General features: G+C 46.9%; 2 protein-coding genes across 4 annotated transcripts; one reads left to right on the top strand and one right to left on the bottom strand.

Moving 5' to 3' along the window:
• The first annotated feature begins 43 nt into the window (after positions 1-43).
• LOC127602587 (beta-microseminoprotein J1-like) lies at positions 44-1269 on the top strand. Its single transcript, XM_052068816.1, has 4 exons — positions 44-453; positions 596-680; positions 758-863; positions 950-1269. Exons 1-4 carry the CDS (start codon positions 433-435, stop codon positions 1077-1079), a joined length of 342 nt encoding a protein of 113 aa, XP_051924776.1. The 5' UTR covers positions 44-432; the 3' UTR covers positions 1080-1269.
• A 794-nt stretch (positions 1270-2063) lies between these two features.
• LOC127601948 (calmodulin-regulated spectrin-associated protein 1-B-like) lies at positions 2064-20464 on the bottom strand. 3 transcript variants are annotated; one of them, XM_052067687.1, is made up of 19 exons: positions 20217-20464; positions 18627-18790; positions 14898-15160; positions 13071-13232; positions 11794-11874; positions 11547-11579; positions 9910-10051; positions 9580-9719; positions 9378-9474; positions 9163-9286; positions 8296-8381; positions 8127-8211; positions 5623-7900; positions 5209-5345; positions 4917-5134; positions 4155-4257; positions 3964-4076; positions 3767-3885; positions 2064-3502 (listed from the first exon to the last, which is right to left on the bottom strand). In XM_052067687.1, the coding sequence occupies exons 2-19, from the start codon at positions 18787-18789 to the stop codon at positions 3206-3208; spliced, it is 4641 nt and encodes a 1546-aa protein (XP_051923647.1). In that variant the 5' UTR covers position 18790; positions 20217-20464; the 3' UTR covers positions 2064-3205. The 3 variants fall into 3 exon arrangements, with proteins under 3 accessions (XP_051923647.1, XP_051923648.1, XP_051923649.1); XM_052067688.1 differs by having other exon boundaries at positions 8296-8378; XM_052067689.1 differs by lacking the exon at positions 11547-11579.
• Positions 20465-21218: the final 754 nt, after the last annotated feature.

Below are 21218 nucleotides of genomic sequence, written 5' to 3'. Positions count from 1 at the left end.
TTTGTTAGAGTGGCGTTTGCCCCCCCCCCCCCAAAAAAAAACATTGTGACTGGTGTGTCCGTTCATTTTAATCATGGGCAACTGGGAAAAAAACCTTTGTTTTAGTCACTGGTCTCCAGTATCACATAATTGTGTGAAAGCTAAAGAGGAACAGCAATTTGTCGTTGGAAAATTCTTACATTGGACATGCTCAAGGGATGTTAATCTTCTACCAGAAGAAAGCTAATGTTGGCAGTTGCCCTGTGGAGTTAACCATTGCAGGCACCTTGTACCGGTGACCTAATAACGTGATAAACTGTCCACTGTAGTAACCGCTGTCCCTGAAAGGGTTTTAAACATCTGCCAAATGATCTTTGAGAGCTTGGTACTCTCACTGCCGAAAGTTTCTTGCAAAAGTTTGTTTGCTTAAATCCCAAGCCTCTTTGGAGTCTCATGAGACGAATTGCAACAATGGTAAGTTTAAAGTACGTGGTTTTTTTTGTTGGGGGGGGGGGGTCCCTTTATATTTTTACCTGATACAACCATCTTTGGATGGCAAAACGCCGTTCGCTATTGTCAAAATATACTAAATAATCTTTTTTTGGTTGACCCCTAGAGAACATACCCAACTCTGGCTTTGCTACTGTGTGCAATGCTGTCACTTGGGAATTGTGCTTGCTATGTTAAAGTGCATGATACAGGTAACACGGCAATACTTGGTGCTCTGTGTTCATGAAATAATTGCTGTAGCTCCGCATGTTGTATTATTCTTCATTAGGCGCAGCATTTTGCCTGGACGACGTTGATAATAAAAGGCACCCAGTCGGATCATCTTGGATAAACAGTGACTGCATGTATTGTACCTGCAGTAGTTGCTGCACCACGTGAGCAAAATAATAAATATATCAAAAATCTAGCATTTATATCGGAGTATACAGTTATGGACTATGTATTTACTCTTTGTTCCCAGGTACAGCATTCCCAGACGATTCCCTAGTGATTGCGTGGCCGTGTTTAACAGATCAGCGTGTGAATTCAAAGTGTTCAGGCGGGATGACCACTCTGTTGAATGTCCAATTTTTTCTGCCGTGGGAAAGTGATGTTACAATGACACACTTCACTGACCCTCGCCAGGAAATAAAGCCACGTATTTAATATTACTTACCGGCAGTTGGACTACTCTTAACCTGCAGCAACCTAAACTGATGGAAGAAAATAACATATATAACAATGACGTAATTAAACATTGAGGTTGAATGTGACAACTGAATAAAACACGCAATCCCATTTTGACGCCACCCTCATTATTTTTTCGCATGCATCAACCAAAATAGCAAGCTCTGCAAACAATTTTGAATAAGGTGTGTTGGAAGAGGGAAACAAAACATACGCAGATTTTCCCTTCCCAAATTGCAGCCTTTGCGATTTGAAAATTGCATTCTACTACACTGTCAATTTGAATTTAGTAAATTGTTCAACCCTCTTAAAAAATCTCTCTCTCTATATATATATACAGTATATATTTATAGAGTGTATTTTGCATCACCTGGTGGGATCTACTGCCACACCAGTACGTATCCCTCACCGTCACACTGCGCTCTGCCGCAAACTACTCACCGCAAAGTGTAAAGAGAGAAGAGAATCTTTTGTGGCGAGCTGGACGGACTCACTTCAATTAGAGCTTCATGTATACGGAACAAAAGAAGAATCAAACGTACCTTTTTAATGGATGAGATGCAGGTCGATTAAGTTCTTGAGACAACTTGGACCTTTTGAGGTATTGATTGGGAAAGCGTTACTGTGATGGAGCAGTCGTAACCGTGGTTACGGGAGGAGGCAGTCAAACCGCTGTTCTAGTTAACTGGAGGGGAGGGACGGGGAGGGTGAGGAGGATTTTTGCTTCACTAGCAAGATTGTGAGAAGACAAACAAAAAGGCAAAACCATTAAAAGCGAAAGTGGGGAACCTTTTAAGTCCAAAGGCCACACTAAATTGAAATGCATGGTGCCTCACGGGTTTCACACCCTCGCTTCCAAGTATCTGAGCGTGACAAAAGCAAACGGACAAAACAAGCCATGAGAAGACTAAAAATAAAAAAAAGTGACTTTAATCCAATTTTAACATGCTCATGTATCAAAATAAATAGATGGCATGACCTCAACAGGTATAAAAATCAAAAAGCAAGATGAAAATAAAAGGAGACCAGTGTAACACAAATGGCGACCCCATGCCCATACAATCCGTTTCGATAAGACACCAACGACAAACGCTCGCAGTAGTACGAGAGCCCTTGGCCTCTCTAGTGTTTGATACAAAAGTAAAGTGCTGTTGGTGGTTTGCTGTCGGGTGAAGAAGCACTTATAAGAGACAGACGAGAACACGTGGCATTGTCCGTCAAACCTTGGAGGAATGTTCTTTAATGGCGGCGCTCGGTGGTTTACATTGCACGGTGTTGTTTGTTTGATTGTGACTCTGTGTGTGTTTGTGTGTGTACCTTTTTGTATATGTGTGGCCCAATGGAGAGACGACAACAACTCTCTACACATCAGAGATCTGTTGTGATGACAACGCGCACAACATCAACTCAAAATTGACAGCACGCCACTTAGCGGGAAAAAAAAACACAACCAAAACAACCCCCCAAGCCCTCAAAAAGCATCATGTCTGCACCAAAGATCAGTAATCTCCCTCATTAGACACCCCTTATAAAAAAATTGATTTTTAGATAAATAAAAGTAGTTAAAATGACCGCACTGTTCAAGTTTTTTTTCTTTGCTATACACACGCACACAACCAGCGGGCATTTTCAAAGGCGGTTTGATCGGTTGATGAAGAGTACCACGATGTGTTCAAGGCCAAACGATTCCCCCGCTGCTGTTAACAAAACAAAGAAGCAGTTTTTTTTTTTGTTCTTTAAGTACTTTCTGGGAGGACAGAAGTGGCACCATGATTCCATGAATCAGGAAGGAGTGTATCCAATTAAGTCTCTGTCACCCGCTTCAGTGCTGTGGCGGAGCTGATGAATACGTCGTGTAAACCACGCATGCGCCTGAACGCATCACGCAAGGCAAAGAAGCCAATCCAGGCAGCGTTTCTCTTGTTCGGCAAGCAACTCTCCTTGAGAAAACCGTGCACGCCGGCGAGCATTCAATGTGGGAAACAAAGCAAGATGGCGCTAGATGATTTGCGGGTGGGGTGGGGGCGGGTGCTCAGTGCACCCCCGCCTGCTATTTTGCACTTTTCTTGGACGCAGCACTTCTCTTGGCCTGCCACAGGTGGTTGTGGATGGTCAGAGCATCCACGCTGACCGACACAGTTTTGGCGGGGATGACGGTGAACTGCTTGCGGTCCGAGCTGTACTTGTACAGCTTGTCGATCATCTTCTTGGTGATGCTTTTGGGCCCCGTGCCCGTCAGCTTTTGGATCTCCTCCGTGTCCGGGAAGTAGGAGTAAAGCGCCCGGAACTGGCAGCCGCCATCGCGGAACAGGATCATCATGTGATTGGACTCGCACTTCTCCAGCTCCTGCGGAGGGAGAGATCAGACATTGCATATATTAAACGTACTACAGGTCTCGGTACTTAATGAGGACTCAAAGAGCAAACAGTCGTACTGGTATTGATCTGCAAATAAGTGACAGTTAAGAATGCTGTGTTATTCGTTGTGTTATGTTATGACGTTGATCAAAGTTTTACGGTGGCAACAGTTTGAACTCGGTACAAATGAAACAAATACAATTGTGACTTGATTGCAAATGGGATTAAAAATTGAGAAGGAAGTGAACCTGACCTCAAGGATTTGATTCTTCTGCGGCTCGTTGACTTTCCCGGCCAGACAGCAGTGTGAGATGGCGTTGTGGATGATTGGCTTGTTGGATTTGGCACTCGGCTCCTTGAAAAGCTTTGGACCTTTTTCAAGGCATTTCAGAACAATTCTCAACATATGGGAAATACGAGATAGGAAAAGGATGAATATTATCAACTAACCAGTGTACTCGGCCAGGGATGCGATTGAAGACGCGGTGGAGCCGTTGTCCCAGTCTCTTTCTGCAGCCCGACTGTGGCTACGACTTCCGGGGAACGACTCCACGGAGTCGCAGCTAAAACGCACGACAAGAATGACTGTTGCGCGATGGCAAAAGCCGAGGCATATATGTGACTACGGTGGTGCATCTTACCGATGAGAGCCCGCACCCCCAGAGTGGACGCTGTCAGCCTCATTGGTGGCAGCAGAGGCCAGCGACAGACTCGATCCAGACTGGGCCGTGCTCAGGTTGTCAGCTGTGAGAAAAAAAAAGGAAATTTTAGTTTCGGGAGTGACTTTTGACCTCGTGGCCCAAAGGTTTAAATATATATTACTCCAAAAAAGGGTGCAGTGTTGGGCTTTTCGGGTTCAGGTTCAAGATGAACCTTAACCTGGTCTCTCAGTTTTTGCATGCCCTGCCGCTCTCCAATAAGGATAATATTGACAACAAAATGTTGAGATAATTTCGGGAGAAAAAAAAAAGTTGTTCTCCCCTGTACAAAACATGTATGGAAAGCGTGGTTGTAGTACTGTTGTGCCATGAAAATAAATTGACACTCTCTGAGGTAATTAACTTTTTTTTTTTTAACCCCGAAGCAGATTCAACTCAAATGTTTGACACGAGGAAATAAATAACCATGTTTAAAAAATGTGTGGAAAGAAAAAAAAAAAAAAAGAGAGGCAGTGGAAACAATGAGGCTCTGAGCTCAGGTAGAAATATCCAGTTCAGTAGGTTAACATGGCATGCTATAGAAAAAGGGTGTGGAAGGGCGCGCGCGTGTGTATTCCTTCGTGCACAATGGGACGTAATGCAGAGGACGCGCCACCAGAGGGCAGTGTCTACGCGTGGTGCTTGATAAGACGCCACGGGGGAGACAGATGGAATGTTTTGAGGTGAAACCTGAGCCAGTCTTACGTGTTGAAGAAGAGCACTTGGAGACGTTGTCGCTGGATGACTCCTCCCTGAGGATGGTCTTGGGTCTGTGTTTCTGCTTGGGTTTGGGAGTCTTGGGCTTGACCAGACCTTGCTCCTCCAAGATCTCCTGCTGCTTCCTCCGCAGGTACTCCTGCTTTATCAGCTCCCGCCGCGTCTTCTCATCTTCCTTACGCAGGCGATCCTCCTCGGCTTTCCGCCTGGCGTTGATCAAACGCATATATGAGTGGCTGTATCGCGGGCCAAAGCAAACGCCGATGCTGAAGAATTTTACCGGGCCTCGTCGCGCTTCAGCTCCGTTTCCGCTTCCAGCTGCTGCTTGCGTAGACGGGCTTCCTCTGCTTTCTTTTGCTGCTTGAGCAGGAACGCCGCTCTCTTCTTGGCAAGCTCGTCCTCCGCTTTCTGCTCATCCTGCAGCGTTGCAACAGAACGAGAGCATTAAATCATCAGCGCGGCGAGCCGCGATTGGCCGTTACCCGGGGCAACCGTTTTCAGTCGACGGCAAAGTCTCGCATTGATAAACACGCGGGTTTACGTCACCATATTTTAATCTGGTGGTGCTCAGAGAGTCCAGCAATTTGGTATAGTGCTTGGTGTTAAAAGTTTGATAGGCAGCAATGTAACCGCAGGCCACCCTGCAATATAAATATGTGGTCTTATAAAAATATTTGCTCGTGTAGGCCAATACCTTGAAGAAGAAGCCCATGACTGACTTTTGCTCTGCATCCGCTTCATTCGCGGTGGCGTCGGCAGCCTCCTCGTCCTCGGGGTCTTTCAGCTCCGACATATCGACCTCGATCAAGTGAGCTTTGCTGCGCTGCACTTCCTCCGACGGCACGTTCTCTTTCCCCGAGCTGTCTGAGGAGTTGTCTTTGAGGCTGCTGGACAGGCAGTCGTCAAAGGACACTTCGGGAGCAGACAAAGCGTTCAGGTCCACCCTGGTGGGTAGTCGCATGTTCACGTCGTCGTGAAGCCGAAAGGCGGCGCTGCGTGCCTGGCTCGAGGCCGTTTTGTTGGGGGTTTCTCCCGCCGGAAGGTTTCTGAGGCTTTGCGGGTCAGGATGCTCGTTCCTGGGGGACCTGCCCCCGGCCGATTGCCTCGGATGCATTTGCGTCTCCGGACCACTGTGGGAGGGGGCCGCGGTCCGGGCGGTGTGCCGGCTTTGCTCTTTGTTTACCTTGAGCTCCGCCGGCTTGGATCTGGAGCTTCGGCCTGAGCTCAGTTTGGGGGGTTTCCTCGCGGGGGCGGTGGCGGGGAGGTGTTCCGCATCGTGTGTCGTGTCACTCTTTTTGTCAGTTGCGAGCGGGTGAGGAGCGGCACCGGGAGGCGACAGTACATTCTGCTTCATCATCATTTCCTGCTGAAGAGACAATTGCATCATCTGCTGCTGGATGCTGCCGATGGCTTCGTGCAGCAGCTCGATGGAGCGGTTGCACTCGTTGAGGTCCAGCTCTTCTTCTTGGTAGAAGCTGCCATTGTTTCCCTTCTTGTCTGCATCTAAGGCACCCGAGGGCGTAGATCCCTCCAGCTCTTTGTCGCCTCTCAGGGCATCCGCGCACATATCGTCTTTCGACGACGCCGTTACTTTCGGTCTATTGCGCTCATCTTTGGAGGGGTCGGCTTTGAGCGGATTGGGCAAAGTGTCCCCCTGGCCGCCGCCGCCGCCCTTCTTCACGATATGCAGGAAAGCGGCCTTACCCAGCTTTTGCCTCTGCCGGGCTGACAGCACTTCCATCTTCTTCTTTTGATGCTCGATGGCACGACGCTTCTCCTCGAGCTGCATGCGCAGCTGTACAATCTCCGATGCGAGGACGTTGGCACCGCCGCTGCCGTCGCCGGCACGAGGGCAAAGACCCAGGGGGGACGAGGGACTCTGGTCTCTTTTGAGCCTCCAGGAGGACGACAGGGGCCCGCCGCTCTCGGATCCATCCGGAGTGGTCCTCTGCGAGCTGGAGGCACTGGAGCGCAGGTCGTGGTTACTGCCGAAGCGCTGCTGCTGGGCTTTCCGCTCAGCAAAAGAGGTCATGCGCACACTTCCGCTGGCCACGCTGCTGGCCTGAGAGTAGGCGCTGAGGCATGGGCTGGAGCGACCGCTGCAACCGTTCACGTCTTTGTCCTCGTGCTCCTTGACATTCATGTCCTCCCGAAGTTTGGCGGATTCCTCTTCATCGTCCGCATGAAAGCATTTACTCGGCCAAGCGAGGTCTTTTGCCGGAACGGCCTCATCCAAATCCTCATCCTCTTCGTCCAGGTCTTCAAGATCCGCATCGAGGCTCGGGCAAGGCTTTGTCTCTTCCGAATCGGAATGCAGGTAGAAGCCTCCGCCGGGCTCATTTGGCGAGGTGTCCACGCTGATGGTGGCAAGGGGTCGGAAACCCGCCCGAGCCTGAAGAGGCTCATCTGACGAGTCGGGCTCGTCAGGCGTGGGAGGAAATGTTTTGTTCAGGCTGAGGGGAGCTTTCTTATGAGCTGCAGGAGAAGACCCGTCCCCCTTGCGTGAAAAGCTCCTTCCTGTGGACCGGAGCCCCTCGCCACTCTCCTCTTCCTTGTTCAGGCATACAGACTTCTCTTTAGCTGGTTTCAGCACAGCAGGCATCAGCGGTTCTAGGTAGAAACCATCAGCTGCAGGTTTGGACTTGGTCTCTGCTTCTGCTGCGGCGGACGCTTGGCTCCCATCAGGTTTTTGGGAGAGGGAAGCGACCTCCGTCCTGGCCACCGCCACCAGAGATTCTTCTTCGCAATCCGGGTGAACTTTTCCCACGAGGCCGTGACCGTTGATTCTGCGCATGTGGGCTAGCGTGGGTTGGTGAAGTGAAGCTTGGTGCTTCGGCGTTACGTTGATGACGTTGGACGCCAGGCTGTCTTTACTTATTGAGCGGGCAAGGCTGACACTGTCGCCGGAAGCAACGTCCGCATCGCTGTCAGCAGTTGAATGGAACATGAAGGGGTTCAGTGTGGACACTGGCCTGAGGAAGGGAAATCAAATACGTTCATTCCAATTAGTTCTCAAGTCTTCTGACCACTTCTATCTACTACCTACACTACTGTTCTAGTCTTGCGGGTCTGTGGTCTATAAATAGCTTCACGTCAATACGTTCAGATAAGGATCAGCAGAGACATGCAAATTCCAACCAACTGTTACTGGCACATCACACTCAGGAACTGCGCTTGACACCTCGGAATTATTTTTACCTCTGTCTCTTGTCGGGCCAAGCGACAGCAGAACCTCGGGCCTGTCTGTCCATCTGGGTCAAGGAGTTGGAGCGGTTCCTTAGACCTTATAGAAAGGGGAAAATATTGATTTTAAATGGTACAAAGAGGATTCAGACTGCTCGTCAATTCTGCAACGTGATGCTTTTACCTGCGCCATCATCTCCTTGAGGCTTCTGTTGTCTCTGGCGCAAAGGCAAGAGAGGATGGGAAGGACTAAAGGGCGGACCTCCTCTACTAAGACACAACAAAAACAAAAGAAAACCGTGGGTTTTTTTTTTTTTCCATTTTTGCTAGCCGACAATTTCAAATCGTGTTTTGTCTTGAAAAGAAGAAAGTATCATCCAACAATTCCCTAAAAAAAAAGTATAAACTGCAAAAGGCAGAGGAGCCTAAGGTACTGAGATGAAACTCTTCACTTTCAATTGTATTTTAGGAGAATCGAGAAAAATAAAAAATGAACTAACTTCAGCCATCTGATTCTTGTTGAGAAATATGACTAACATGTCTAATGGAGGCAGCCCGGTAGTCCAGTGGTTAGCTTCACCGTGCAGAGGTACCGGGTTCGATTCCAGCTCCGCCCTCCCTGTGTGGAGTTTGCATGTTCTCCCCGGGCCTGCGTGGGTTTTCTCCGGGTGCTCCGGTTTCCTCCCACATTCCAAAAAACATGCGTGGCAGGCTGATTGAACACTCTAAATTGTCCCTAGGTGTGAGTGTGAGTGCGAATGGTTGTTCGTTTCTGTGTGCCCTGCGATTGGCTGGCAACCGATTCAGGGTGTCCCCCGCCTACTGCCCGAAGACAGTTGGGATAGGCTCCAGCACCCCCGCGACCCTAGTGAGGATCAAGCGGCTCAGAAGATGAATGAATGAATGTCTAATGGAAACGGCACCTAGCGAGAGTGCAAGTCCGCCAAGAAAACAACCAAGAGATTAAAAGAGATCCGGGCAGGTTGAAACACAAACTTCCTCACTCCAGTCATGGAACACGAGTCAATATAATATGGTATGATGAAATCACCTGCTACAGATTTCAGGGCCGCTCTGGTTTTCTGACACGCCGGGACTGGCCTTGAAGCTCCGTTTGGTGGCGTTGGAGATGGGCACTGATGGACGAGAACTCTTTGGCTGAGCAATGGCTCGAGCTACAGGAATGGACATGAAAAAGACTTTCAATGGTAAAGTTAAAGGTTTCAAGATGAACCCTTTCCACTCGCATCAAGTGGGCAAGCGTACCATCTTTCGACTCTTGCAGATCCCTGGGCAGGACAAATTCTGGTTTGACCGTCTCAAACCACCAGAAGAGTTCAGCAATGAAAACCATCACGTTGTGCTGCAAAGACAAGCGATGATTACTGATGGCGTCTAATTGTTGTGCCTGTCGTTACAAGTTTCATCCTTATATTGGGTAATGAATCAAAAGAGTCGGTCAGGCCACCTTGAGCACAGGAGGCGAATAGAGTATGTCTTCCGTTGTCAGATAGAAACTTTTATTCAGATACTCGTTGGCAAACTCTCGGAGCAGATGGATGTTGTACAGGCTATCGGCCATGGAGGGAACTTCCTTGAGGGAAATATCTGATCGGACGGGAACAGAGCAGATCGGATAAGGACTCGACTGAATGGCGCATTGGGAGTTTAAGTCATGCTAAATCTTGTGGAATAAAAATAAATATATCATGTTGTTAAGCACAAATTCTTCAGGGGCGTTGAGAATTTTGACTTTGACAAACTGAACGCAGTGCGTCATGTTATGTTATGGGCATACCCTCCAGCTTCATGAGGTCTGGACAGTAGTAGTGGACAACCGTCAGCAACGCCGCTCCATCACAGACATCTCTCATCAAATCTTCCAGTAGCGGGAAGAAGGGAAGATGACGGCCAGACGCATGCTCCCGACGATACCGTACCTTTTGAACATAAGAGAGCCAAAATCGAATCAGGCAAATACTAGAACAACACTATCAACGGAAATATGACTACAGGGGCACAGAACTAATCTTTTGCACGGCTGAGCCAGTCAAAAGCACATTTGACTCAAGGATGTTTGATCTTATTTGTTGTCTGAAGCCTTCTGGTAGTGAAACATCCCAATCAAGGTTCTCCCTTCCAGAGCACAGGGTTTTAGTTGTATTGATAAGGACTAAAATTCCAGGATGCGGTTCAATGAAAAGGCCCTGTGGCATCATTTGAGGGAGAACCCTGAAGAGGGCTGGTTGCTGATGGTGGGATGGAGGCGCTCACGCAGTGAACAACAGGGAGCCAGAAGCCTATGCGAGAAGGGTGGCAAGTGATGGAGCCCAATCAAAGGGGGCAAGAATTAAAAAAATTGCATCGTGGGGGCAGATGGGTGATCACAAGCCCACGTACGTAAAACGAGTGCAATTTCAAAGACAAAAATCTCCATTTTGAATCTGTATACATGATAGGGCATACGTCTCTCTACTTTAATGCTTCTCCTAAATGTGGTACGTTCAGCGAGACCGCACGTGGAGGATATTGGATACAAAGAGCAGAAACAAGAAATTTGTTTCCGCAGACATCAAGGAATTAATCGACCCCCAAAGGCATGAACTATCATTGATACAACAGCAAAATAATTGTTCCAATACGAAAGTAAATACGATCTATTCACTGTCATTACGTATTTACAGCACAGACAAAGGCAACGGACCAACCGGCTTTTACAAAACACAAAGCAGCCCAATCCGACTGCTTAATGTTTTAAATAGATGCATGTGGACATGCTCAGCAGATCATTTTGTTAAAAAGGGTAATATCTTCAAATTCACTTTGCTATTTGTTTGTGTTTAATCTCATCATCCGCCGTGACTGCGTGAGGCTAAACTTAATTGATATCCCCGACTGCCGCGGTCAAAACCATTGGGAGTACGGCGTTTCGCTTCAAGGCACGGCCATCGGCGAACATGAGGCTCAAACAGTCTTGTAATTCTTTACAAGCAGTTTATCAATCATGCCCATGCCGAGCAAAGGTGTGTCAGAACCGTTTGAGTTATGATCAGACGAGTGTGTGAGCAGAAAAGCGAGAGGTGATGACAGAGCAGGTCAGCGTGAAGGGCGAACTGCAAAGAAAGGGCGTGCCAGCAATGACTTTCATCTGACTTGAAGCAAATACCAAAGAACAAAAACCAACAGGGTTACCTGTGTACTTCAAATAATACCATAAAACATGTGCCAAAATGTGATTTAGAATTTAAAAAAGAAAAAAAACAAGGACAGGGTTTCATCGGCTTGATATCCCCTCGGCTAAAAGAGGCATAGAATGAGCTCGAACAAGCCTCGGTGAGGTGCGCGCACACATCAACACAAAACTATGCGTGCGTGGAGGAGAGGGAGGGTGTGTGAAGGGGTGGGGTAGGGGGGTGGGGGTGGCTTCCAACTTACAGGGACAAGCTTCCAATACCATTTGGAGGGAGACTATCCAGTTTTGCAAGGATAAGAAAGGGAAAGGAAGTACAGATGGGGAGAACAGGAGCAGAGATATTAATTGGTCAAAAGGTATTAGACAAAGGACTGGCGGCTGCATCCAATTTGAACAGAGAAACACAGATAAGGGGACAGAGCAAGACGCGATAATATAGTCAAGGAGCGAGACAAAAAGCAAGGCCTCTTTTACGAGACCTTGTTTTACCTTTTGGTGACTGGGGGATTCCAGAAGGTGGTGCTTGACTTTGTGTTCCTTTTCGCTAATTTCCCTCATTTTGGTGTTGACCTGCAGACATTGTAAAGCGGCGATGTCAACGTACCTCCCAAAAACAAGAGAAAGAGTTTGCGCATGTGTCCCGTTTGACTCATTCCACGCAAGACAAACGGCCGATGTACTAATGGTGTCGTCAGTGCGCGATTTGCTAGATATAAAGATGAAAGGCGAAAAATTCAATTGAGAGATTTTCTGGATTTCCTACAGGTAAACAAGTTTTTGATCACGGTATTGTCACTTTTTTTTTTTTTAAAGTTATATAAAATAACTGACCTGTTTTGTCAGCTAACGCTCGATGCAAACAGATTTGCGGTTACAATATTTTTGAAACATAACTTCAGTCACAATAAATTTTTACATCATAGAAAACTACGGTCTGGCAATTGAGGTGACCATACATCAGCAAATATGGTCACGCTGTACAGCCCCCAAAAAAGGGCGCGACCTTTTTTTGTGCGTTTGTCCCACCGGCTGAAAAAGCAGGTCACACCAGTGCGACCAGTCCAAATGTTAGTCAAGCCCTGCATTATTCACTCATGCAAGCGCTTCAGCTGCACTTATTTTGATGATTTGAATTTGGTGATTAAATTATATGACTGTTAATTGAGCATCTTAATATAATCATGAGGGCGGCCCGGTAGTCCAGTGGTTAGCACGTCTGCTTCACAGTGCAGAGGTACCGGGTTCGATTCCAGCTCCGGCCTCCCTGTGTGGAGTTTGCATGTTCTCCCCGGGCCTGCGTGGGTTTTCTCCGGGTGCTCCGGTTTCCTCCCACATTCCAAAAATATGCATGGCAGGCTGATTGAACACTCTAAATTGTCCCTAGGTGTGAGTGTGAGTGCGAATGGTTGTTCGTTTCTGTGTGCCCTGCGATTGGCTGGCAACCGATTCAGGGTGTCCCCCGCCTACTGCCCGGAGACAGCTGGGATCGGCTCCAGCACCCCCCGCGACCCTAGTGAGGATCAAGCGGCTCGGAAGATGAATGAATGAATGAATATAATCATGGGGTTGCTGTGGTTGGAGTGTAATATATGATTTCAGAAATAGCAAGACGTAAAAAAAAATGCATAAAATACAGGCAAATGTTTGTTTGCGCAGATGCCGCCATGACGCCGCTCAAAACGTAACCATCTCTGCTTCAATCGGAACCGGGAAAAACCTCGGTTGACGTGTGCCTTCTTGTGTTACACAGACTGGTTTCTTTCTACCTTATTGATCCAGAAAACCATGGCATCCTCCAAGTCAAAGGGAAGCTCCTTGGACGGGTTGAAGGTAGAGAAACGCTCCACAGAGGTGACCACTTTCTCAATGCTGATCATCTCCACTGTGTAGGCCATCATCAGGGCATCGATCATGGGGATGTGGGCACTCTGGAAGAGGACAGCATAATAAATCTGCGTTGTGTCAAACACGCGCAGTGAAGACAAACAGATGGCTTACAAGTAAATGCTGTGGCACTAAAACGCTGTTGGGGGATACTGTGCGCAGGAGAAGCTCGCAGTGCCTTTCGGGTTTTCGATCAACATGCTTTGTCTAGTCAGCAAAGCCCGACACGCGGGACAAGCGCTATCCTGCTCAGGATTTTCCATCCCCTCACTGGGCTTTGTGTGGATTATGACATCATGCCGCAAGCGGAAAAAGCAGACTCGCACTGGTCTCCATAGTAACAAACGGGAAGGAAGAGCGCTGAAAGCGACTCAGCCGGTGGTCAATGGACATTCTGTCCAACGATGAATTCCAGTGCGTTAAGACCAAAATCATGGAGCACACCGCAATCTTGTTCCTGAGACGCAAGCTCTGTTTCAAGTTAAACTAAGCTCATTTCAAAACAAATCATTCCATACAAAAGAAGGCTGACTGAACTACAGTAATTTGTTTCAGGCTAAAAAACAAGCTGCCAAAAAAATAAAAATAAAAAGATGGGCAAGCAATTTTAAGTAACAGCTTAAACTCCTATCATATAAAGTTGAAACAGTTAACGAATATGAAAACAGTAACTAAAAAAAAGGTCAAGAAAATAAAAACAAGAGTGCCAATTTACAAGACTAAAACGAACAGTTGAAATCTCCTTGGCTTTCAACTTTTGTCAATGAATTGTAAAAGTGCTTTCAGGGTTCATTTTAAATCTCCGTATTTATTTCGGTAAAACCGTACAGTTGTACTGAAGAAGGAAGGTCAAACAGTCCTTTCTGTGTGAAAGTGAAGTCATCATGTGTTGAAAGCAAAATGGAGCGTACAACCCGGCTGCATTCATCAAGGCGGCTGTTGATTCACTCTGAGCTATAGTTTGTGGACTAAATACGAAGAGCGTGACATCATCTTTGGGAAATGGAGCTGCCGCTCTTGGATAACACTCCTCCAGGAAGCAGTATTCTGCCGAGTACTCCACAGGCGTTGAAACAAAAGTGCTATCTGCAAATCTGCTTTCTATAGTTTTTAAACATTCCTCGTAAATGTGTACTCGGGCGGCAATGGTCAGCACATCCGCCTCACGGTGGAGAGGTCCTGGGTTTGATTCCGGCCTTCTGGCCTTCCTGTGTGGAGTTTGCTGTTCTCCCCGTGCCCAGGTGGGTTTTCTCCGGGTACTCGGGTTTCCTCCCACATTCCAAAAACATGCATGCCACGTGAATGGAGCACCGGAAATTGCCCCTGGGTGTAAATGTGGGCGTGAATGATTATTCATCTACGTGTGCGCTGCGGTTGGCTGGCAAGCAGTTCAGGGTGTCCCCCACCTACTGCTAGATGACCACCTGCTAGGCCCGGGCTTCGATGCTAAGCGCTTCAGCTAACACATATATGCATGAATTGCGCAAATTGTCCTGCAGCATTCATACACTCCCCTAAGGTTGCGTTTGACTGCCGTCTTGATTGACATTGCGAACCCGTTTCAGTAAAATTCCTCTCCGTCACTTAATTGTACAATGACAAGAACAACCTCAATAATCTTGGCAGCCTCGTAAAGGTTAAATGTAATTTCAAGGCGTGCACACAATTGCAAGCGCCTCGCGGCCAACACTTTCCGGAGTACGACTCACCATTTTAATGGGCATACCAGCCAGGTCCTCCTCCGTGACGGCCGTGTCGTCGCTCTCCACGACGTAAATGCCCTTCCTGTCCAGAGATTGGATGACGGAGTGGTGCGACTGGAGGGACGCGGCCTGCTCCGTCTTGAGGATGAGGGCGCAGACGCGACAGTAAAGCTCGCAGGACAGTAGCAGGCGGATGACGGGGGGCTTGATGTGTTCCTGGTCGTACTGGTCTGTGTAGAAGGGATCCCTCAGGTCCTCGGGGATATGGTCTGAAATTACAAGCAGGTACAGGAATGCAGCAGGAAGCGAGGTGGCCTTTTTGAGTCATATTTGTTCACGGCCCACTTCAGTTTACTCGGAGCAACATTTACAAGTGCAAGTTGCAACTCAAGAGACGTGTTTTGAGTTTTGCTGCGGAGACGAACAAATGCACGCATGCACTCGCCTTCAAGTGATTCCATTTGTGTGGATGTGAAGTCACACCAAAGTCAGACATTGCAACCTTATAAGGAGCCGGTACAAAGCACTGGACCTCAGTGTGCCAAAACCAAATGGTTGTACTCAAAATAGCTTTGAAAAACTTTTACAAAATCGCGTTTTACAACGCAAAAGCGCCTTGAGAAATAACCTCGTTCAACTCAATCAGATTTTACACCAAGTGTGTCTTTTCATTCGAAAAACACTGGCGGAGTGTGCGCAAAGTGTTCTTTTCTGACGGGATGAAGGAAGGCGGCCCTCGGCAGTGTCACTTTCACAAAAACAAGGCAGGCGGCTTCTTCCCGCAGCTCGCCAAAAACACTTTGCTTCAGGGAGGATGATCCAGACCGATGTAAGAAAAAGGGAAGATTAAATACAGAATGTCCACGGAAATGAGAATCCATCCAGATGTGGCCAAGATTCTTTTTTTTTTTCATTTAAACAACTGATAGATGCATACTGCTGAATCTGAGCATCGCATTCTTTTGCTAATGCAACCCAGGAATCAATATGAGCTTCTGCTTGGAAGTGCTGGGTCTCCCCTCCTCACAAGTGAAATGGAGATTTAATACCGTACAAATGTTTCAGGTTCTTGATTTATAAATCAATATAGATGGCCTGAATCTGTTCCAGCACCGCATTTTGTTCCTTGTTGAGTGAGCGCCTTGCTCACCAAGGGGGAGTAAAATCCAGACAGACATCCGTATGTACACGAGGAAGACACGACTGCTCGGGACGCTCACGACTGATATTTGTTTCTCGCAGAAGATAAAAAATATTACGTACTGTATACTGTATATCTGCCCGTGAACAGGCAGAGGTCGATTACCAGTTTGACGGTTTAGCAAGTTTTTTAAAAAGTCACGGTTTCAATAACCGCAAAATAGCCGCCGCTTTCAAGTGAATTGCCTCCAATTAACATTTCTCCACAGGTGACTATTGTTTTTTTTTTTGGTGTGTCTACTTTTGCTGAAAGGATTTATGACACCACAATACATTCATTGGCCCATGTAGTGTTTCACATTGTGTGTTAGCGTGAAGCTAACAGACTTTATAGTTAAGGCAAAGTGATGTGGTTGTTTGAAAGACATCATGTGTCATTATTTGTTTTGTTCAGCTGGACCGTAAAGTTCAACTGCGAGCGGTTGAGTTTGCCGCCATGATCTTACGCCGGTGATTCCGAGAAAGTTTGTAGTTCTATAAATACTGAAAGTGTGCGATTGTGTGCGCGATAAGAAAGGAGTCTAGACGGGAAAGTGTTCACGTTTGACTTAATTCCGCAGACGATGACACCGCGTGGCAGCTGCACCCTCCTCTTTCTGATGCCATTAGGACGGCTCTGAACATAAAGTGTAGCCACTCACGGGGGGGGGGGGGTTGTCACGAGATGAGCTACATGAGAGTTAGCCGAGCGTATTACGAAGCACAAGCAGAGTACAAGCAACAAGGCTTGGAGTGTGACAGGTGCACACTGTGCCTGACGCCGTGTCTGGCCGTCTGCCACTCAGGCTTGGGGAGCAGCTGTGGCAGCCTGAGGGGGCCAGGCAGTCAACATGAGTACACAAACAAATACGAGTGGTACAGTGTTTGTTCTTGAATGCCACGTGACCGCCAGAATCATCAGGCATTAGTATTTGCGTGCCCTCGCCCAAAAAAAGCACTTTTGCTGAATGTGATGCTGCTCAGCTGTGTCAAGAAAAAAGAAAAACGGGCACGTAATGATGACTAATGACATTAAAGAAACGTCACATGAGCCACCGGTGCGTAGATATTCAGTTCCCAAAGGGGACCAGCATCCCGTTGGGTCAATTAAGCTCTAAAGGGGAAGGCTTTTGTGCTCTATTTGAGCAAAATCCCCGTGTGCATCGTTAGCCATGGCCCACCCTGAAACGATGTTAATTGACGGATAGATGAACAGATGGGATGCCTTATTTTTCATTTCGTTTGCCTTCGACAGTGCGAATGAGTTCGTTTCTCAACTTGGTCCAACGGCCTCTGCTGGTTTGGAACCAAAATTCCTTGCAATGAACCGCAAGTGATTGCTTTCGTCTTATTTGTTGCAAAATTGTAAGCAGGAACGTTCGGCAGGCCCCTCGCTCGCTCCCCATCTTTAACGCTGGCCTTAAATTTCAGACTTTATTTTATTTGGACTGTTTTTGTGCTTTCCACCGTCTTTATTAATAATTTATTGTTGTATGAATTCTTTTTCTTCACGTATAGCACTTTGTATACAGCGGTTGTGGGTTTAAAGTGCTCTATAAATACGGCTGAGTTGAGTTGACCATTTTGTGTTCGCTAAGCTAAATATGGCTATCCTTGTTTGTTTGTCTCATCATCAGCCAATCAGAAAAAAGGATGTTTTGTTGCTATGGGATAAGATGTAAAGAGCATTCATACAGGTGTGCATGAAGACACCGAGTGGGATGAAAGGCAAAGTATTCCTGGAGTGGAACAACAGCTACACAGGGCGATTTAATCATGCGACTTTGCTCGCTGCCGTTGATTGAAAACTCTGCCAAGCAGTCAAGAAATTTAGTTGGTTAGTGGTATGTGTTATGTCAGAAGCGGCTCAGGAAAAGTAGGCCAACTCGTTCCTATAATAGGTTTAGTTTCCATGATTGTTGGAATCTAAGTGATATAATAATAATAATAGGCAAGCGGCTCTACACTGCTCCTTGCCACTCTGTCAGAGCAAAGAGTGTTGAGGCAGCAAATGCGGTGTATTGACGTTTTGTGTTAATGGGACAAAGCGGACGGTGGAGCAGCTCAATTACGTCGGACAAAAGTCCAACTGTTATGTAATCCTTAACCCGATTTGGAAGAAATTTCGCTGGCCATGTTACAAGTATGAAAATGGTACTGCCAGCCAGGCATTGGATGTTAAAGAGAGTATTCAGTGTTGGCTGGAGCGCAGAAATACTTCCTGCCTTTAGACTCGAGCTGTCAATGTTTCACCAGCAAAGCTCAACATATTCTGCTGACTGAGTGTCTTGAGAAGAAGGTTTCTACTGGTCCAACTCCAAAGCACCAGACTAAAAAATGTATGACATTGGACTAAACAGCTGTCAGCCCTCATTTCCAAGGCTAACGTGACACTTCTACACGTGAACATTGTGAAAATCATCTTCGGCATTTGTTCTATTTAAATACAGTTTTAAGTCTGTGAGGACCGATATTTCACCGGTGAGAAGTGCAAGCCACAACACAATCTACATGCCAATTAGAGTTTGTTGAATGGAAGCAAACAGAAACACTCACCAATGCCGTATGCTTTAGCAAATAGCCACCGCAGGTTGGCAGCTATTTTGGCTCTGGCAGAGTCATACATCTCCATTGGGATGACATCCATGGTGCCTTCTGCAGATCCAGTCAAGTCCACCTTCCTTCTTGTACTGTCCCCGGCACCCAAATCAACATCCATCCTTTGGGAGTAAAACGATGTTATTAGTTATGCAGGACATACGTCATGATGCAAGTACAGTGCACTCCGCTTAATAGAACACCGGTTAATAGAGTAATCCGCTTAATAGAGCAAAAGGCTCTGGAACCGATTTGCCTAATGCAATTTCCTATAAAGATACTCCGCTTAGTAGAACAGATCTCCGCTTAATAGAACAGGCCGTAAGCAATGAACATTGTAAACTAGTGGTTTTCGAAGTGTAGCTATCGCGAGAAGTGGAGCTATCGCGATACTGTACCACTATCGCGAGAAAACGCGGTAGTTCTAGCCGTATACAGTAACAGGTAGCACGCTCACTCCACACATAGACACACGCACGTCACAATGGCTTCAACTTCATTCAAGAGACGAGGGCTATCACCTGCGGATAAGAAGGACATACTCAGACGATACAATGCATTGCCGGATTCTCAGAAGGATTGTACGCCCGCGGTTTCCAGGACTTCCCTCTTATCCAGCGCATTGAGAGGGAAGTCAACCGCAAAATTACGGACTCCTGTTTCCAGACAAAAGTAACGAATTTTTTCTCGTGATTTGAGATGTTTGACTGAAGTTGATTAAAGTTGTTGTTTTGTTGTTTGATTAAAGATATGGACGTCCACAGTCGAAATATCTCTTCTAACTCGTCAGCAGGGGTTTTTCTGCGTGCATAACTTGGTCGTCGACGTGTCTGAAGGTGTACCTAATAAAGTGTCTCCGGTTAATAGAAACCCCGCTTAGTAGAACAGAAGCACTTCGGCCCAATGGTGTTCTATTAAGCGGAGTGCACTGTACTAGTGTTTGTATTTAAATGTAAATGTTCTAACTGTGCATAACCTTACAGCCGTTCAACTACATTCTAACAATGGTTATGATAGTGATCCTAGAGGGCCAGAGTATTTATTACGATTATTATTATTTAGATGGCAGGCTACGTTGTGTCAAAAGAACAAGAAACAGTGTAAATCTCAAGAAACTCTACAAATCTACCTGTAAAAAGAGATGGACAGTAGAACAAATCATTGGAAACGGTGTGAAGCAGTGCAACGTTTCTTTAGGCACACTGGCCCGAATTTAAGATCACGCCAGAGTCCCACAATCGTCTAACAAAGTTCCATTACCTGTAGAGCAAACGCAACCCAGTGTGAATGTTACCGTGAACGGCCCAATGCTAGCTTGACGGACAGGCTGTCATTGCCACCGAACTAATTCAACGTTGCTTATAAGCATTTGTATTTCACGGTGAATTCTGAAATCTGGATGTGGAACTATCTATTTACCGACGACACAGCAATTAGCTAGCAACCCAATTGGCTAAACAGGCATGCATGCAAATGCACGGCCAGCTAACCAAGCTAGCTACGTTAGCGTGCATTACAGTATATTACAAAAAGGTAGCTTTATTTTACCTTCAAATGTGTAGCTCCAAGTCCCCCTACGATCCAAACGGGGTTAATAATCAACCAAGAACCCGCCTTTCTTTCCAGTGGACCGCTGCGTAGAAAAGCCCCCGCCGCCTGCAGCACATCTTAGCCGCCAGCTAATGGTGCTAACAGGGGAGGCGAGTCAGAATGGTCTCCCAGCAACAACACCCCAGTCGCGGCCTTACTGACAGCGACCCCGCGGTAAATGTGTACGATAAAAAACAACCGCAAAGCCGGGCCCCGGGTGCTCAAAATCTGCGATGTGAAAGACGACGGCGCATAAATTGAACACCGGGGCAGGGAATAACACAAGCAGTGAACCAGCAGGGCGTTCGCGCTCCGCCACCGGAAAAAAAGTTATCACAATGCCTACTGCGCATGCGTGATTACTCAACGGACTCAAACTCATCCATCATATCACTATTAAGTTGCATTAGTTTCATGTACTATCTCGTATTCGTGTTTATGACCTGTTTTCACGCAGTCATTGAGGACAAATCTGTTCCACAGTCACACCAACTGGCACAACACAAAACCCATGTTAATTACACAAGCAGTGTTCCAAGTAAAATTTTAGCATTCTCAACCACCATACACGTGTAAAAATAAGTTAACCCCTATGTAATGGAGCAAAAATAGAACGCGAAATGATGGGGGAACGGGAAGGTGATTAGAGAGCAATGCTGACACCTTGTGGCCTACGGTAGAATAGGCACAGTTATTGTGTATCAATGTGCAAACATTATATGACTGTATCAAGCATCTCTCTGACAGTATTTAGAACTAGTTGCATTGACATTTAACCTTATCCATCTATCTCTATATATATAGATATATGTATACATTAGGCGGCCCGGTAGTCCAGTGGTTAGCACGTCGGCTTCACAGTGCAGAGGTGCCGGGTTCGATTCCAGCTCCGGCCTCCCTGTGTGGAGTTTGCATGTTCTCCCCGGGCCTGCGTGGGTTTTCTCCGGGTGCTCCGGTTTC

This window comes from Hippocampus zosterae, chromosome 6 (assembly GCF_025434085.1).
Source record: "Hippocampus zosterae strain Florida chromosome 6, ASM2543408v3, whole genome shotgun sequence".
Classification (NCBI taxonomy): domain Eukaryota; kingdom Metazoa; phylum Chordata; class Actinopteri; order Syngnathiformes; family Syngnathidae; genus Hippocampus; species Hippocampus zosterae.
The sequence above is the reverse complement of the archived record's forward strand: the minus strand, read 5'-3'. Positions and strand labels throughout refer to the sequence as shown.

What these genes read in the sequence shown, in the direction of transcription:
- LOC127602587 (XM_052068816.1), top strand. Translation starts at nt 433, where the DNA reads ATGAGACGAATTGCAACAATG. An exon ending in TGAGACGAATTGCAACAATG is followed by an intron (nt 454 to 595) that starts GTAAGTTTAAAG and finishes GTTGACCCCTAG; the next exon opens with AGAACATACCCAACTCTGGC. An exon ending in TGTTAAAGTGCATGATACAG is followed by an intron (nt 681 to 757) that starts GTAACACGGCAA and finishes ATTCTTCATTAG; the next exon opens with GCGCAGCATTTTGCCTGGAC.
- LOC127601948 (XM_052067687.1), bottom strand. Translation starts at nt 18,789, where the DNA reads ATGGATGTTGATTTGGGTGCCGGGGACAGTACAAGAAGGAAGGTGGAC. An exon ending in TGCTAAAGCATACGGCATTG is followed by an intron (nt 15,161 to 18,626) that starts GTGAGTGTTTCT and finishes TTGTAATTTCAG; the next exon opens with ACCATATCCCCGAGGACCTG. An exon ending in AGAAGAATCAAATCCTTGAG is followed by an intron (nt 3,503 to 3,766) that starts GTCAGGTTCACT and finishes CTCCCTCCGCAG; the next exon opens with GAGCTGGAGAAGTGCGAGTC.